At 41.7% G+C, this 17,827-nt stretch overlaps 1 protein-coding gene across 1 annotated transcript in view; it reads right to left on the bottom strand.

Moving 5' to 3' along the window:
- Positions 1–17,827, bottom strand: part of HECW1 (HECT, C2 and WW domain containing E3 ubiquitin protein ligase 1) — a 281,613-nt gene that overhangs the window by 131,918 nt on the left and 131,868 nt on the right. The window contains exon 5 of the mRNA XM_080386066.1: positions 4,780–4,874. Coding sequence (XP_080242192.1) covers positions 4,780–4,874 — 95 coding nt within the window. The remainder of the gene's footprint in view (positions 1–4,779; positions 4,875–17,827) is intronic.

Raw genomic sequence — 17,827 nt, 5'->3', positions numbered from 1 at the left:
TAAACCCTTATGGGAAAAGGTTATTTTTCATTCTGTATGCTGTTCCCGTGCCAGCTTTATCTTACCGCAAAACAGCCACGTTCAGGTTAAATCATTTTCACAGTAGCAAGATAACACTTTCCTATTGCTAGAATTAATTGCTGTAACATGTATTGTTTTTCTACAATAACGTCTTATGTAAAGACGAATTACTGGTGACAACACTGTGAATAAATGAAGAATAACAAATACAGGAATGTTCCAGATGTTGTAAAAATGTTCTTTTCTACTAAGAAAACTGTTTGCTCATCCATATTGTGGCAATGTTTATGCTTTAGTATTATACACTACTGTGCATAAGTAACGCTGCTTTCAGGATGTCACTAGTCCAGAAAAAAGGAAGTCAGCTAGGATGTTTCTTTTTTCCAGGATTGCAGGTACTGTTTCACTGCCATTACCCCCAGGCCTATCAGCTGCCCCAAATTCACATCTACGCTCCTGCCACGTATGAATTGGCCAAAGTGCACAGCCCTTCATTCCCAGATATTCAAGCTTGAAGATTCACAGGCAATAAAATGTGACAGGACTTTCCACCAACAAACGAACTGCAGGGCATCCTAATCAGCAGGCGAAGCAGCTCTAATAACTGGGTTACAGCGTAAGGAGATAAACTCAAATGGAGCAGAACATGCATAATACAAGAAACGCGAGATGCTACTCAGCCTAAAGCACCATCAGTGCTATACAAAGACATCCAACTAACACAGGAACTTTTTTTCCCCCTTGGAAGCAGGATTCCTTTTAACTGCCAGTTAAAGACGGTCTCAGCAGCGCGTGAACAAGAATAGCAACCACTTACTTCAAGCCCCCAGCATGACTACTTCCAGCTTCTTTTCCCTTCTCAATTGCAGCAAACTGCAGTCAGACAGACAATGAAGGGTTGTCTGGTTTTTTTGCTCTTGCTTGAATTTGCAGTGTTAGGATACTGCTGGTTATCAGTGTTTGCAGGTTTTGCTGAGAGACAGGACGGGAGGTGCACTGAGCAGCCAATATGCCAGCTGCTGCCCCTGCCACGGGAGGTGCCAGATGCCTGGAGGCTGGGACAGAACCTGCTGGGGTGGCTCTGGCATCAGCTGCAGATGAGTCTGTGCTAGCAGTGAAAACACTGTACCCAGAAGGTCACCTGTCCCCAAATGCTGCCTCTCAAAGGACACCTGCCCTGGATCTTTTTCCCAAGCTATGCCAAACAAAAAGGTTTGCTTGTGTCAAATACAAAGAGCCTTGGTCCCTCTGTCCCCCTACTGACAGCCTAAGCTTCAGAATGGTTTTGTAATGTTGTTGCTACGATGGCAAAACTCCCTTTTGTTCAAGGCAACCAGCTTTTCAAAAACTTCAGCCCCTACAGCCACAGTAGGATCCCCACTGAGATTTTCTCCCTGCAAAGCTGTTACTTCTAACACACTAAGGTTCCACAGCCACTGCTATAACTCCTACTGACTGCAAAAGAGGAAAAATTTCCAAGCATAGACCACAGAATTCCCTCTTCCAGCAGAAAGGATGCGCAAAAACCTGCCCAGGATCTGAAGATCATTCCCTCTGAGCAAAGCCCTTCTCTGCACCCAACACAGTCAAGAGGACCACAGCTTTCACTGGTACCATGAGAAAAGCCATGCCTGGGAGCCTGAGGCAGTACTCTGAGTCACTGAAGCAATGAAAGCAACTGAGGAATTTGATGCATCCAATTCAATCATGAAGGGCCCTGTTTGTCAAGTCTTACTAGGATAAGAAGTCTCAGGGGCCTCAGATGACCTGGACTGTCACAGCCCTTAGCTGATCACACACAGGAACACGGGAAAAAAAAAAACCCAAGCAACCACTTCCCTGCTCGGTTGTGCTCAGATTATTACTCAAGACACAGGAAAAAAAACAGAGACAGGGCTGCCCACCCAGTACACTTCATCATTGTGGAGCCACTGCAAAAGGATGGGGAGGGACCCAGCAAAACAGGTAAGGAATTTGTGTTTACTCTCTGGCTGATGACAAATGAACATAGCAAAGTACAAACCAGAATATCCGCTGCTGCTTTTGGATGAGAATTTTCTGATCATTGTTCTAAGCCATTAGTTAGAAAAAATGCTTTAAAATAGATATAGCAGTTCATTTTGGGATTTCTTGAATATTTTCTCCCTCTATCCTCCACTCAAAAAAAAAAAAAAAAAAAGGAATTCACCATTACTGAAATTATCGAAAGATGAGTGTCTATGTGTGTTTGCAGTTTTAAGGATAATGTCTGCACTTTGCATGGTGTTACCCATGTCCCAGCAACAGCCAGTACAGAAGCACACAAGAACCAAGAAAGGTCTAGGGCTGGGCAAATCCCTTGTAATTCCCTTCCCCATCCGTGCACTGAGAGTAACACCAATTGCCAATGGTGCAGGATGCTGTGAAAAATCCAAATACTTAAGTAATAAAGGTTGGACGCACGCTACAGAGAGCCAGATGGAGAAAGGCATCTGATGGTTTCAGCTAGGCCTGGAGTTTTGAGGTTCACACTTAGCTGAAAGCCTTCACACAGGCAAGGATCAGCCTAATATTTTTCTTTAAACTCTTAAGGAGTTTTCAAATGTACAGCACTTCTTCTCCTCTTGCACTCATACAGGAGGGTCCATGAAGGTTCATATTGCATAAACATTGCTGTCATTCCTTTGCTTTTGTTGTCTTCACTTAGTATTTGCCTTACAATGCACCAAATACTTATGTCACAAAGCAAAACAATGAAGAGAAAACAACAGAGAAACTGATGCTGCACCTGTAACGCTGCTGGCCTCTGTGGTCTGCAAAGGACACTGGCAAAATTCACAAAGGCTACTCTGCAACCCAGAAAGGCAGGAAAAATTAGAAGATGATGTGAAGAGAATATTATGGCCGAGGACACTGGTCTGGCCCTCAAACAGAATACTGTTACCTGACACTACTTTTAATAATATTTTCCAATCATGTACAGTATACTCAGCTGAAGGTCATAATACGTAGTTCTCATCTGATCTCTATGAAGACCATGAGTACTGCATGAAGAAGTCTGTCTTTTAAACACAAGTCCTCTACAGGAAAGTGAATGGTTGCATTCTTTCCCCAGTTATATATTTATATATAAAGGCCTCAACTGAAGAACTTGGAGAGATTACAGATCTGCATATTACAAAGGCACAAGTCTTCAGACATTCCTCTTAACTTAAAACACATTGCTGATAATTAATAATGAAAGGGTAAGCCTTCCATACTAGACCTGTAAAATTTGCTTAATTTGTTCAAACTCAGGTCTAAGACATGGATGTGAACTGTGTAAAAAATATTCTAAACTGTTAGCCTAGTTATTGCCTTGGTTGGCTGGCTTACCTTTCAGAGAAGACTGGGACTAAATCAATGACACAGATTGTTCCCCCCCATTGACAATAACTGGGGAATTAAGTCCTAAGTGAACAAGACACCACTCACTAGAGGCCAAAAAAACCTTTTCAACATCCTACACAATGAAGATATCCAAGGCCACATCATAATGTTCCTCAAGACAGCTGAAGGAAGCTCTCCAGGCTCTGAAACTGATGATCAGCTTCACTGTGAGCATGTCAGAAAGGTGTATTGAGACATGCATGCCTTTATTCCTGAAAGACATGCAATCAGCCCCTAACCAGCATCAAGTTTGCAGCTATTGTGTGCACCAAAAGAAGGCAAAAAGAAATCACCAAAACTCTTTACATGGGTCAAGGGTGAAAAAATTAATCCTTCCTGGCCCTGGTGCAACTGGACACAACCAACACATAGCATGGGAGACATTTTAGTCTTTCTAGAAACGTTAACTTGGGACCATAGGGAAAAAGAAAAAAACCCAAAAAAACAAACCCCAACCTCCCCCCCAAATTTTAATAAATTAAGTTTCAGTGATGTCCACTGAAATTTACATACACCCACAGGTAAGATAGTTCTTTCCTGAATACATCTTCCAGACTAAACAATATCTGAGCTAGTCCTTCTCCAGCGTTGGTTGGACTAAAATTCCTCAGCTTGCGCACATCTTTGCCAAGACAAGCCTGGCAGGCAGCGAAATACTGTCAGCAAGGCCATACAAGCTTTGGAGGTCAGCAAGTCTCTTTAAAAATTGTTTCACTCTCCGGGTGATCAAATTTTCTAAAACTTTGGCCTTTCAGAGCCATTTGAGCCACAGAGCTTTGCTAAGCACTAGCAAATAAAAATTGTTCTCAACGAAGCCTCAATTTGCCAAAACTGTGTTCAATCCTTTGATGGATTGGGTCCTGAATGCTCACTTCTTCCCACTGATGGGAGCATGTCGCAGTGTAACTGTTCCTGGAACTCAGAGGCTCTGCTGTGAAAATGCTCACACCTTGATTTTGAAAAAAAGCACCTTAAAATAGGAAAATCTTAATCCTTTTCAGGACGCTTACCGTATTTACCATCCAAGGATCCCAAATCCCCTAGAGGTGTCACCTAAGCCTGCAACACTCAGCAGAGAGAAGATAACTTTACAGAATGGGATACAGGTAGGATGTGGGACTTGACCCAAATGAGAGTGGTTGTCTGTGACAAATGAAGAGTAGCTCTCGGCATGCAAACCCTCATCTTAACTGAAAGACTGTCCACTTCTCTGTACCACAGTGCACTGAAGAGCAAATATTATGTTCAGTTTTCATATAAAACTACATAAAGCAGGCAGGGAAAGCAAGGCATAGCAGAGTGACAACAAAGAATATACATGAAAAAAAATAAAAGGTCGGCATAACTTACGGGAGCTGCATTGTTCTTCACTGTGACACTCGGAGTTGTGGCTCGTAGCGCCCCACTAATGCCATGGTAGTATTTGAAGCAAATCTTTGTTTCAGCTGAAAAAAAAAAAAAAAAAAAGAATTCTTTTAGATTAGAAGAACTACCAGGGAGAAGCTGCATGATCAGTTGTAGCTCGCAGGCACAAGGTCAGCAAGCAATTAAATTGCGAGTGGTTTATTCCAGGTTGGCTGGCGTGACAGGATACCTCCCTGCCTCCCATCCTCCCCTTTGCCAAAGTGAAATTTAGAGTTTGGTTCCTGGAACTTAAAACAGTTAAAAACCTAACCTCTTCTGAGCAGCAGATAAAACAGACAGACCTTGGAGGACCTGATCAGCATCCTTTAGTTACATTAGGAAGAAGGAAAGTAGGGACAGAGAGACCCTCCCTATTCAGACATACCAAACACTAATGTACAGAGAAAGTGAGAAACTTCCTTAGGATGATGAGATTACATAGCTGCTCACTGACAGGTTTCACTGAGCCAATTTGTTCTGGTCTTGGTCAAGGCAAGGACATAAATCTACACAGATTAACTGCTCTGTCAGTTACTACATAAAGCATTTTTCAGAAACAGCATAGTACCATGAGACCCCATCTTAGTGTATTTCCATTGACTTCCAAAGATTCAGAGTGAGAAACATAAGCAAGACCACGATTTTGGACTCTTAGTGCTGCTTCTTGCCACATGCATTGGTATTCAGATAAATACATTAAGCGAGGGAAACCCATCTCAATAACTGTATCAAGGCACAGAAGAAGTGAAATCAGCTTCTTGTTAATTCTCCCCTTACAACCCACTTTCTTGTCTGCTAGAAGAAGGAAAGATAGTTTCAGCCACCTTCCCTGTTTGTCTGTAACTACAAATAGATGTGAATTGCTAGTATGTGTCACGATCCTGCTCTCTTACTTGCTTGGAGCTGGTGACCTGCTGGAGCACATCCCGGCCTCCTGCCTGCCTGTAGGCAGGAGTTTTCTTCCACAGTAAATTAGGATGTGAACTGGGCTGATAGGTGCCTACACACATACAGTGCATACCTGCTGTGTCCTGGCTGTATCTAACAGGTATGTGTGTGGGACCTGGAAAATGCTTAAATGTTTAAATAAAAGCAGCATTCACATCTGGCAGTTTTAACTGGATAATGCCAGGGAAGTTTTCAGCTGCTCCGTAATATAATATACTTGAAGGTGCTTTTTGTAATCAAGTTTTTCTTTAACACTTTGCTTTGTAGCTGCTGCTGAGGCCCAGGAAAAACACCAACCTTTGCCTACAGAACCACACCACCACTTACTGTAACTACGGTGCCTATGTAAGAAAATAATAAAAGAATGCCAATGTTTTGACATACAAACTGCATTGCAGTTTTACCACCAGTAACAAAACAAGCAAAATCAATGCAGCTGTAACAAAATATTATGCAATGTTAAGAGCTGGCACTTCGGCCACAGATTATGGTGATCCGCCATTTGGTAGATCCAAGAAACATCCGTGCAGTGCCCTGGGTGGAAGCAAAACGTGGGGATGTGAAAAGTGGTGGAGACCCTAAAAAATGCAGGCCTGAATTGCTTACCCTGATGCCTACAAGTACACAGGAACACAGGAGAAAAAATAAATTCTGACTTGGTTTTTTGAAAGACCAAATAGTTTTAAAAGTGTAAAGCCTTCCTAACTTTTGCATGCGACTTGGGAAACGCAAACAAAAGAGCTTATGCTCCCAAGTAGTTCGAACGCTTCTCGCTCCCAGGTGGCTTCTCAGTACTCCTCCCTGAGGAGGCATCAGGCATGCGCAGTCCATCAATGAGTGTCAGCGCAGTTAATCTGCCACCATATTTCCCATCCCCACAGTATGTTCTTCATCAGATGACCAGGTGCACATTTCTGCTCACATGGTGAAAACACACACCATTCCCATGACATGCACAGACATACAGATGTGGCCCTTTTACTGTACAGCACTCCACAAGAAGTGGAACAGGCTACAGAGTCTTTCAGCACCTCCATGAGGAGCTGTGTAGTCTGTCCTGGGGTTTGTTTGCAGCATAGTTGTGAATCAAACTTCTGCAAATTCAAGAGGTTTACTTGAGGTGTCAGTGCAGCTGAGCAAGCGACCTCACTGCTGCACCTGAGAGCAGCAGTTGTTCCCTTTTGGCAGCAAAAAAAGCTGGATGAGCCTGTGGGACTGAAAAACTGCAAGTCCAGACTGAATTTTCACATTGTAATTTTCTCTACAGGATTTTTAACAGCTCAGCAGCTAACTCATTTACTCACTGAGAAGACAGCAAAAGCTGAGGATATCACAATAGCTAAAACATGCAGTTCTCGCCAATTATTCAAATCTTAACTTTCCTCTCCCCTGGAGATGTTTAGTTACAGATTGCTTGGAACATTGAGAGCTAGAATAAAGGGAAGGTGCTCCCCCCCCCCCCCCCCCCCTTTTGCTTTTTTAAAAATTCATTTATTAACTCATACAGTTAAGAAAATATAACTTCAGGTACTAGCCTGCATGACAATGTTCAGACCTCACAGCAGGAAGTCTTGTTGTAGGTTGACAAGTAGGAAATCAGTTACCACATACATTGGGAAACTATGGTTTAATTAAACTAGAAGTATTACACAGAGAGAATAGGAGGAGGATATATATCCTTATGTAGGTATTCTGGGTATGAGTATTGCTTTCAAGGACAAAGGATTACTAAGATGACTGAATATGTATTTAGAAAGAACCACATGGTTATTAAGATTCCTCTCAGTTTCACACAACTATTTCTAATTTAATTTTCAATCAAACTGCCAACATGCAGATGCAAACTGGCAAGAAAGCAACTGAGAGAGATGCAAGTGTCACATCCAATCCAGAATGGTGGCAGAGGTGTAGCCATTCATCAGGCAGTATTTGAGGAGATGATTAATGAATGTCAAAGGTTTCATTCAGAGAGCAGATGTGATAGCAAAAAGTCTTACGGGGGTCTTCACAGCTTGAGAAATTTTGCTCTAGAAACATCAGGGGGAAAACATTTTCCTTGATTCCTGCCCCTCCTTTTTTTTCCGAGATTTTTTTCAGATTAAAAATATTAGGAAAATGGCTATTGTCAATGGATAGTCAGAACTTTAACAAGTGTAAAGCTTGCAAAATTACATACAGTATCTTTATGTGCAAAAATACCACTTAGGCCCTGGTCAGGCTTTTTTTTTGGCTGGGAGCCATTGTCTCCAAATAACATTATTGGTGCCATGTTTTTCACTTCAACAGAGTCCTAATATTTTAATCCACCTGAAGATTGTTCTTGTATTCCTGAATCACCTCTGAGACGTTTCCAATGTCTTGGTACCACCACCTCTGCAGATGAACAGAAAGCACTGGAAGTATAGGCTAGGCAGTGATATAAATTAACCTGAATATTATCCAGCTGGCATTCATACACAACAGGTAGTTAAAAAGGCTGTTTGCATTGTAGTCTTGTAGATTAGCTTTTCCTGGAATAAAGGAGACCATTTAACTCTGTCCTGCTGCCCTAGGTACATGGCACAACGCACAGGTCAGGAGCAGGTGTTGTTCAGTTAATCCCCAGTTATAAAAAAATATGTGACGCTTATTTTCATCTCAGTAATTATGAGTAGCAGCTCACTGGACCAGGTAATGAAGTTATGATGTTAAAGTCAGGAAGTAATGAGGTTACATTCTCCTTTCAATTAGCATAAATAGCAGTTAGACTGGTAAATCTTCCAAGAGAGGAGATGTCTAAAGATGCTCAGAAATACTTGTGCCCACGACAATTACCAAACTACTCAGCAATTTTCACGGATAAAGAACAAAACAGCATTGTATTCTCTTTACACCAAGCTTGGTAACTCCATTATACCACGGTGTGTTACAGCCTTCCACTGCACTGATATAAGTAAGAGTCCCCAGTTGTATGCTCAGATCCACCGCTGTAACTATCAGAAGCACAGAAAATACCCTAAGGCAGGGTAATCAGGGCAGGTACCAGGAGGGGCTAAGACTGTTTTGCTCCTTGTACCGCAACCTGCAAGCATGCACCTCTGTGGGCCACATGGGAGGGATGCACACTGGGAAGGGAGAGGAGCCAGGATGTAGCGAGAGACCACTCCTTGTTCAGAGGAAAACTCCAAGAAGTTTGAGTTTTGCCAGAAAACAACTCTGCCATGGAGCTTCATCCCTCTCACAAGGAAAAAAATCCAATCTGTGGAAAACTATTTCGCTATCAAAGCCCTGAGTTATTTTGGTTACCAAATGAGTTTTGCAAATTTACTGAAAAATTAATTTAACAACTGAACATTACTCTTCTTGGTAATATTTTATATTGCTTTTGCAATCCCCCAGTCCTTGCAAACACCTTACTCCTTACTAAACTGAAGTGAGAGGAGATAAAATCTAGTAGGGTCTTCTGATGCATTGCAGCTAGAGCTATTGAAGATTGAAAGCTAAGAGGTGTCCAAGTTTCCATCATCCAGCCATTCTTCTTTCCTGTCACTGTTATTGCTCCTGTTGGTTTATTTGATACCCTTTCCCTTTAAAATACTTCCATTTCTGCTTATATTCCTCATTCCTTCAGAGCTGCCAAAATTGCCCTAAATCTCTTCTCAAAAGTTCACTTGCTCTTATAATCCTCTGCTCTTCACTAAGGCTAGTCTGGTCTCAGAGGCTTAGCTTTCACTTAAAGGTGGATTTATTCTCTCGAATATAAAAGCAAAGCACTTCCAGGATTAAGCAGTTGCCTTTGTTAGACTGAAAAAAAATAAAAATCCTGATGAGTATTTCAAGGATAGACTAAATGATGTCCTTTGGGGGAGGCAGGAAAAGTCAGTAGGTGTTTCATAGGAGTGTGTGATACACCTGAGGCACTTCCACAATCTGGTTATCATGTGATTTACTCCCATGATACTTCTTGTTTCAGTTAGAGCTGAGGTGACTAGGCATTAACTACGCATTGCTCAGCACTGAACAACCTCTCGGGGAAGTAATGCCAGTCTTAAAAACTCAGTCATTTGTCATCAATCCAATCTATTACTAAAAGAGCTGCTGTTGCTCTTTTGGGCAAACATTGTGCATAAAAAATGAGAGGTGTCAAAAACCAGTAATGAAAAGGTAGCCGTTTTTAGTAACTGGGTGGGAATCAAACAAACTAAATCAGAGAGCAAAGCAATTAAGTTATGAGTCATAAAGTTTTCCCTAGAGAGGACCCAGAAGTAGAATAAACAAACATATGACACTGTGCTATAATCAGACTGCTATGGGACAACCTTGAATTAGAGTAGCCATGGTGATCTCTGGCAGTGGAGACATTCCCCCAGTGGAGGGGAGAATTGGTGGAATACAATGGGGAATCTGGGAGAGGCATATGGAAGGGGGTGTGGGGGTGGGTGGGAAACGGGCAAGAAATTCACTGGGAAGCCAAAAAAGATAGATACTAAAGGCAGTTTATATACAGGTGTTGCAGTACTGGAATTAAGTGAGCAATGACACCAATGTGGAAGCTGAGGGAAGGAGAGGACTGAGATTAGAAGCGAATCACTGTGCAGAAAGCGTGGCACTCCCCACTGCGGGGAGAAGGGAGAAAGACTAAGACTGTCTAAATGAGACTAAACAAGAAGAAAGCAGGAAAAAGGAAACAAGGCAAGGAAAGGCAGGGAGGGAGAGTAAAAAAGTCAAACCTGAAGGAGAAAAAATAAGAAGTGCCCTCTCACCAAGAGCTTCATGAAGCATGGAGTACAATGTATGAGCTGTATCAGCAGCTAACCGTGAAAACTGGCGTGCAAGCCTATGTCCTGTCCGCCTCTCACACTTGACCACCCTCCTCTACCTGCTGCTGTCTCCAGTGCCCATCTCCTGCTTTTGAATACCGCTGGAAGTGCATAGAGCAGGTAAACTGTGTAACCCAAAGAATCAAAACCCAGCACTCCTGCATCAGCGTGAGTCTCTCCCTAAGCATCAACAGGTTTCAGATAAATTTAGATAGTTTCTCCCGATACTATACCTCCCCTCCCAGCAAAGAATTAAGATGCATAATAAAGATAAAAGGTAAGGTTATTACTGGTAGATTTAATTTGTAATTACAGCTTCAATACATAGTGCCATTTATTTCTATCATATATGCCTGCTGCTGCTCCAGGCAAAAAAGCTCTTATTTCTTGTGGTGTATCAGAAAACCCGTCTGTTCCAAGAATTGCCTGTCCAACATGCAACAGTGGTATTACAGCCGTCAAGCTGGTCTGCTACTCAGCCACCTATGGACTGTGTGTTTTCTTAAGCTGTAAACGGCATCTACTCACAGCATTTGTTTAGTATCACAACCGCCTCCAGTTTTCTGTAAGGTGCCTCAGTTTTCAGACAATTAGAAGTTTAAAACCAAATGAAGCCTAAACAGATGTGTTTCTTTAATCCTAGTTGCAGAATTTCTTCCAATTTTCTGCTGACTTTTTCCTTGCCTTGCTCTAAACTGTGCACAAACACGTAGGAACAGACTGTTAAAAGGCTTCTTTTGAGAAACTGCGAGATACAAGATCGTAAAATATCATCTTTCAGATTATTATAATGCTTCCAGGTAAGTAAGAAAGAAGTACCTGGAGACAGAATTAAGGCTGACCAGTACACACCAACAATTTCAGGTAAAAACCTTTGCAAGGAAAGTAATAGCTCAAAATAAAGCAGTAGAACACCCAGAAAACATCTAAGCAAGATTAAATTTAAGCCAAAAATCTAAATTTGTCAAGATGCAGAAAAGCACAGTTAGAACATTCAAATAACTTTAACTCTGCAAAAATAAATATTATATTTCAGCATCTGTAGTCGTAAATAATATTAGAATAGATGAGATCATGTTAGTAATCTTCTCTTCAGATAGTGTTGTCACAGGCTGCTATTGCTTCACAAGGGTTGCATGTTCAGGGCTGGACTTACCTCCTTTATACAAGAGAGCTGATTATTATCATTTATTGTATCTTTGATTCTTTGTTCTGCTGTTATTTGTGATCTGTAGATACTCTCTGCTATTGACTTTCACTTTTATTTCCTTTGCTTGATAATTTGATTCAGCAGCTACCTGCCTCCAACTACCACAAAATTAGTATGGTAAATTAGTACACTAATAACTAGTGGGCAGTAACAAATCCTCACAGTCAGTGCACCAGCTTCCTTTGTCCTAGCTTCACTTCTTCGAGCCCTCAGTGTTGCATGCTCCATACTACCTTGATCTGGGGTTTAGCTTTATATAATCTACCTCTATTACTATGCTGTTCCTATGAAGTGACATGCATCTGCTTACCCATGACTGTGCTGCGATTATCATTATTCAGAAATTGTTGAGGGGTAGACTCCTGACCATAAGACAGACAAAAATCACACCATTTTTGCCTTACAAAAATAAAGGTATACAGGAGCTTCAATTACAGGAGAGATACAAAGTGGCCCTGTACACTGCTGTTCAGGAGGAACATACAGATCTGTTTTCAATAGGCTGTTGCTTACGTGCTACCCTCATAAAAAACTATCCTATTGGCAAGACTCATTACTAAAGAATGCCAGCAGCTGGAATGGATGTGAGCTTATGTTCTCCAGTCTTTGTGGAGTGCTTGTATATATTTCTCCGTGCAGGCAGGACATCTAGCATTGCTGAATACTACGGCTGCCTGACTCTTTTCATTATAAACCTTGTTTTCAATTGCCTATACATTTTCAAAGATACATACATAAATGTGGAATAAAATTTTGCATGCTGGATGTCCGCCTCAGATCTACAGAGATGCACCAGTGAGAAAATTTCATCCAGAAATTTGTAGCTGTGAGGGTAAGGGAAAAGCATGATTTTTTTACCCATTAAAGATTTCTGAAGACCTTTTTACTCCCCATGTTAATATGGAGCATAAGTCACTATACTAAGCATGTATCTTCTGCTGTTCCTGTAAAAGTACATTACAATTCAGCTAACTTATAAGCCTCTTCAAAAAAAAAATCAGTTTGATAAGCTCATTTGAGACATCTTTGATTTTACCATCTAAATGCTCAGGAAATCCTATCTGTGCTGAGTGCGTTCCAGACTGGCGCCAAGAGAGACTTTTTCCCGCAATACAGGTCTAGGCTCTTCCTGGCTGTGCCACATCTGGGTGCTTCTCCTGGCAGCAGGAGGACGGTATCCCTGGGTATCTCCCCACTCTGCCAAGCAGCACGGAAAAGGATAACATGAATCCACTGCCAATTTTCCCCCATTGAAAGAAGACATGGAGGGAGCTGGGGGGGATTAGGAGCATGGAGTGGGTAAACAGAAGCCAGGACAAAAACAGGCAAGATGGTGAAGAAAAAAAGCTATGATTTCTGGTGCTCATAGGCTTCAGTAGAGAAGGGCTTGGAAAGAACAGGTGGCAGAGCACTGTTTCAGTCTTGCTAGGAGAAATGAGTGCTGCCAGCTGCCTTCATGTGGGAACACAATGCATGTGCTGGAGAACTTGCATTCAAGCTCCAATTAGGCAGCCACAGGGAGATGGCAACAGGATTTATGATCAAATTCTGTCCAGACTGGCATGGGGTGGAACACATTAAAATCTCAGCCATCCAGTGGTCCCCGTGAAAGTCCAGATCATCATGGACAAGGGTACCATCAAAGTGCCTAGTAAGCCTGGCATTTAGATTGACAACTAAAGTCAAGGCAGAGCAGAGCAAGGCAAAGGTTTCACAGATACCCACCACAGGAAAGGTCAGTGGAAGGATGCCACTGCTCAGCCAGTAGCTAAAGATCCTAAATGTCTTTAAAAAAAAGGTAGGTTAGCCCTTATGTAGTTAGGAACTGAACCTGCAGTTTGCCCTGGGGTATACTGTCCAACTATTACCCACTTCTTAAATTTTATTGTATTACATGAGTAATGGAAACGAAATTTGATTTTCTCAGACAGCTCACATCCTTGAAAATAATAATTTCCTCCTAAAAATTCTCTTGAGATATGTGCGGGGGTCGGGGGGTGGGGTGTGTGTGGGGGAAGAAGGCAAAAGAAGGACTCACCCTTACCATTCCTGGCACTGAGTCATTTCTCAACCTGTTGAAACCAACAGAACTATTTGCTCCGTATTTTTAAATATAGTGGGATTCAGCCCAGAACAGGCAGGAATTTTATCTTTTTACTTACAGTCAAACCCAGCAGTGCTATCTATCTGCTCTGCCTTTATGGCACCAATCTGAGTGAATGTGAGTTGGGGATGCGGGGATAAAACAAAGTACCTGTCTTTAATCAGGAGAAGGAAAAGCTGTTTGAGAGAGACATTTTAGTAATTGCAAACAGCAAATTATAAGGCCTGCACTAAGTTTGAGACTGTAATGCAATTCCGGAGCCTACAGGCATATAATGTTTTTATGTAAATCAGCTTAACGATGAGTATTTCACCATGAGCATTAGCAAGTGAGTAATTTATTTGAGAAAAACTTGCAATCATCAAAGCATTTTTAACTGTGTGATAGTTGAGTCCATAATAACTGGAAACCATGCCTGAAGTTTGCTGTCTGATCCCAAGCACTCATGCACAATGCATGAAAAACAACATTGCAGGCAAAATCAAACACATGGTTCATCTATTTATGAGAGAGATAATCCAAAATAACTTCTGAAATGCAACAATTACATCAGACTAAGTTTTTAAATAACAATTCTGTTTTAAAACTCACCTTGGTTACAATGGACTCGACAATTCTTTATCAAAATTGAATAGCAAAGAAAAAAAATCTCTACGCTTCCAGCACACTGGAAATGAGCCTTGCCTCTCAGGAAGAAAGCCATCTGTTCCACTGTATTAGTGGCCCCTTAGCTACATTAGAGTCACTGGCAATTTTCAGGAAAAGAATGTGAACTGGAAATATAGTGCCTGTGTTCTCAGTTACACCAATATATATTAACACACAACATAAACAGGTAGAAGGATATACAAAAACACTGACAACCCTGAGCTTTGTTCTGAGTGTCAGGCAGAGGCACTACGAAGGTGTCTTAGAGATGACTGAGAAAGGTAAAAACTCAAAACTATACAATATCTCACAGCTCCACAAACAAAAGAGGAGGGATGGCCAGAGCTGGGGCCCCCTCCCCTCTCTCTACTGTGATATACAGCCACTGGGTTGTCCCTCTTGACTGCCCCTGTTGCAATATATCCTTTATGCTTTCAGGTATTATGTGTGCTGCAAGTGCCTCCTAGAGCAGATGCCCATGAACCATCAGCTCCTTGCTTTTATCAGGGCAACAGTAGTTTAAAGTCTTAATTAAATACATATTACTGGATTATGCCTTCAGGCACAGCCTTGAGCAAGAGATAACGCATGAACTTCAGAAGCCAAGTGTCTCAAACACAGCCCTCTATATCACAACATGTTTTTATTCCCCTTGATCTTAAAACATGGGTAGACCAGGCATTGCTTTGGATTTTATAGAAGCAGAAAATGACTTCAGCTTTATGATCAATGATTAGTATCTAGGAAAGCATAAGCCATAACCTTCCTTGTGCCTGCTTTGTGAAGGGAGAGGACAGCATGAAAAGGGACACCTTGCAACTCCAAACCCAGCCAAGTACTGAAATTAGGGAGAATTCATGTTTTCATTCACATTAGTTGCAGTTTAATTCAAGACACGTGCTACAGCACTTCTTGAGCTGGTCTTTAACCACGTCTTTAAGCATAACTGAATTTCACGTTAGAAACACAACATTCCCTTGAGTCAGCCTTTCATTCCCCCCCCCCCAAGAAAGTTACCTCTGAAGTCATTAGTGCCAAAACCAACCATCACAGATCGCACTATTCCCTTAGCTCCTCTTATAGTTTACATCCTTTCTCTTGTTACTCTGCAAACTCTCCCACTCAGAAGCCCTACCTCTTCACATTTTCAAGTGCTAAGATCTCTTCAGTGACTGTAAGAACGCTTTACAACAACAGTTTCTTTGTGTTTAGCAGCCAGACCATACAGTATTAAAACTCAAGTGTTCCCTCTGATTGGGAGCTATTACAGTCAGTCAAACATGTGCCATGCAGTGTACAAAGACAGCCTTGCAATTATGTCCTTGGGCAACAAGATGTGACTATTACCATGAAAAAAGTCCTTTGCACCCAGATGGGAAAGAGAAGTCAAGAGCTAAGCACTACTATTCACGATACCATAATCAGGGCTGCTTAATACATTTATCACACTTCAGAATCAGTATGCACACATTCGTTGTCTCTACTGCATATCTAAAAATATTTTTAGCCTAATATTTCCATGACAACGAAGCAAGAAATGGTCAATTTGAGAAGATGGCTGAATGAAAATTCAAGATGCTTGTAGAAGCAGCTTCCTAGTGCTCAAATTGTTTCAGTTACCCACTACACTAAGCACATTATTGTTTGTTGCTCCTATTTCTAATCAGCAAATTAAAAAGCTGATTTTGAGTGATTAAAAGAATTACACATCATGTTATAATACAACAAAGACTGTTCATTGCTGTCATAGTATGAACATAGTATGTAAAAGATGACAGCAAAGCCCTACTTTAGATTGAAGTAAAAGCCCACAGAGAAGAGTAAGAAAGGATGTTGTGGTACTTTTTTAGGTAACTCGTAATAGGTTACATGTAGTAAGAATGCGATGGCAAGTATGATAATTCAAACTCTTCACTTTCCTGACTCTATCATAGAGCAGAACTAGTTCGAACAGTTTTGGAAGAGAATAATTTTCAAAATATGGAAGACCAAAATGAAGGCTGATATTCCAGGCAGTGACATTAAAGGCAAGGAAAATTCACAAGGGAGTAACTCAAGGTAAAGCACGCACCTCTTTCCCTTCATCTCCGGATTATTTGATCTTATTTGCAAGGCAAAACAGGTCTACACAGTGCGAGAAGAAAAAGAGGACAGTTGCACCTGTGTTTTGACACTGTAACTCTACTGAAGGCAAAAGATTCACAGCATGATACCAGTGGAGCAGAGATCGAAATCTTTGGGCATACTGGTTCCTGGATTCACATTGCCATTTCACAAACACTTTATTCCTTTCCACGGTACTTTTTTCCTTCTTTGAGGAAAGGAAACCAACAGCAGCAAACAGCATGTGATTCTATCACTAAATACTTGCTACATGATTAAACACAAGTGTGAGATGAACAGCCTTGCAACTGTAATTACCCGATGACCAAAATTCCCCAAAGTTCAGTTGTTCTGAAAAACAGTGTTCTTTGAGGTCTTTTCTCAGTACACCAAAGACTTACCTGGGTAGGTCTTGTAAGCATTAATTAAACAGAGGAAAAGAGGCTTCTGTGTCTTCACAACACTGAGCTGTTCTCTTGTTTACACATCCAGAGCATTTATAATTAATTGGGTTCACCCACCCAGAACCATGAGCCTTGAATGAAAGCTGCATGCCAGCTATGCTGCCGTGTTAGAATTTTTTTCCTCTTCTCTCCTTTTAGTCTTACAAATGCTTTGCTGTACCACAGCAGGGCCTATCTTCCATTTGCTGAGAAACCGTGTGCTCACATCCTTTGGTTCTCACAGAGACTTGTGAGCCATGCCACCGGCTGGCAAAACTCTGTCAGAGCGACGCCTTTGGAGACACGGTGCTGCATCTGGGTGTAATGGATTAAAACTTGGCCTAATTCTTTTAAAACAGTGCCACCAGTGTTCCTCTCCTGTGTACTGCTGCTAAGCTCAACGGGGATGGGAATGTGGCACGCGTGGGTTTAGCAGGATTCACTTTGTCCAGTGAGGACTTCTAAAAAGACAAATAAACTCAGCCCAGGTTACCCAGGGACATGGGAAATTCCAGGGCTGTCTGCCTGATGCACAGCCCCTGTTGTAGCTTTCTTCTTCCTCTGCAACAATGCAACCTCTGTAGATCAGAGGATCTCAGATGCTGTTAGCCATCATAAGACGCATCACATCAGAGAAGCCCTTGGCATTCCAGCTTCACACACTCCAGTTGGTCTCATTATCATGGTTTCTATTTGAACACCAACTCACGTACTGCCTGTGGTTGCGCTACAAGTTTCA

Source organism: Falco punctatus, assembly GCF_963210335.1.
Source record: "Falco punctatus genome assembly, chromosome: 4".
NCBI classification, from domain to species: domain Eukaryota; kingdom Metazoa; phylum Chordata; class Aves; order Falconiformes; family Falconidae; genus Falco; species Falco punctatus.
The sequence above is the reverse complement of the archived record's forward strand: the minus strand, read 5'-3'. Positions and strand labels throughout refer to the sequence as shown.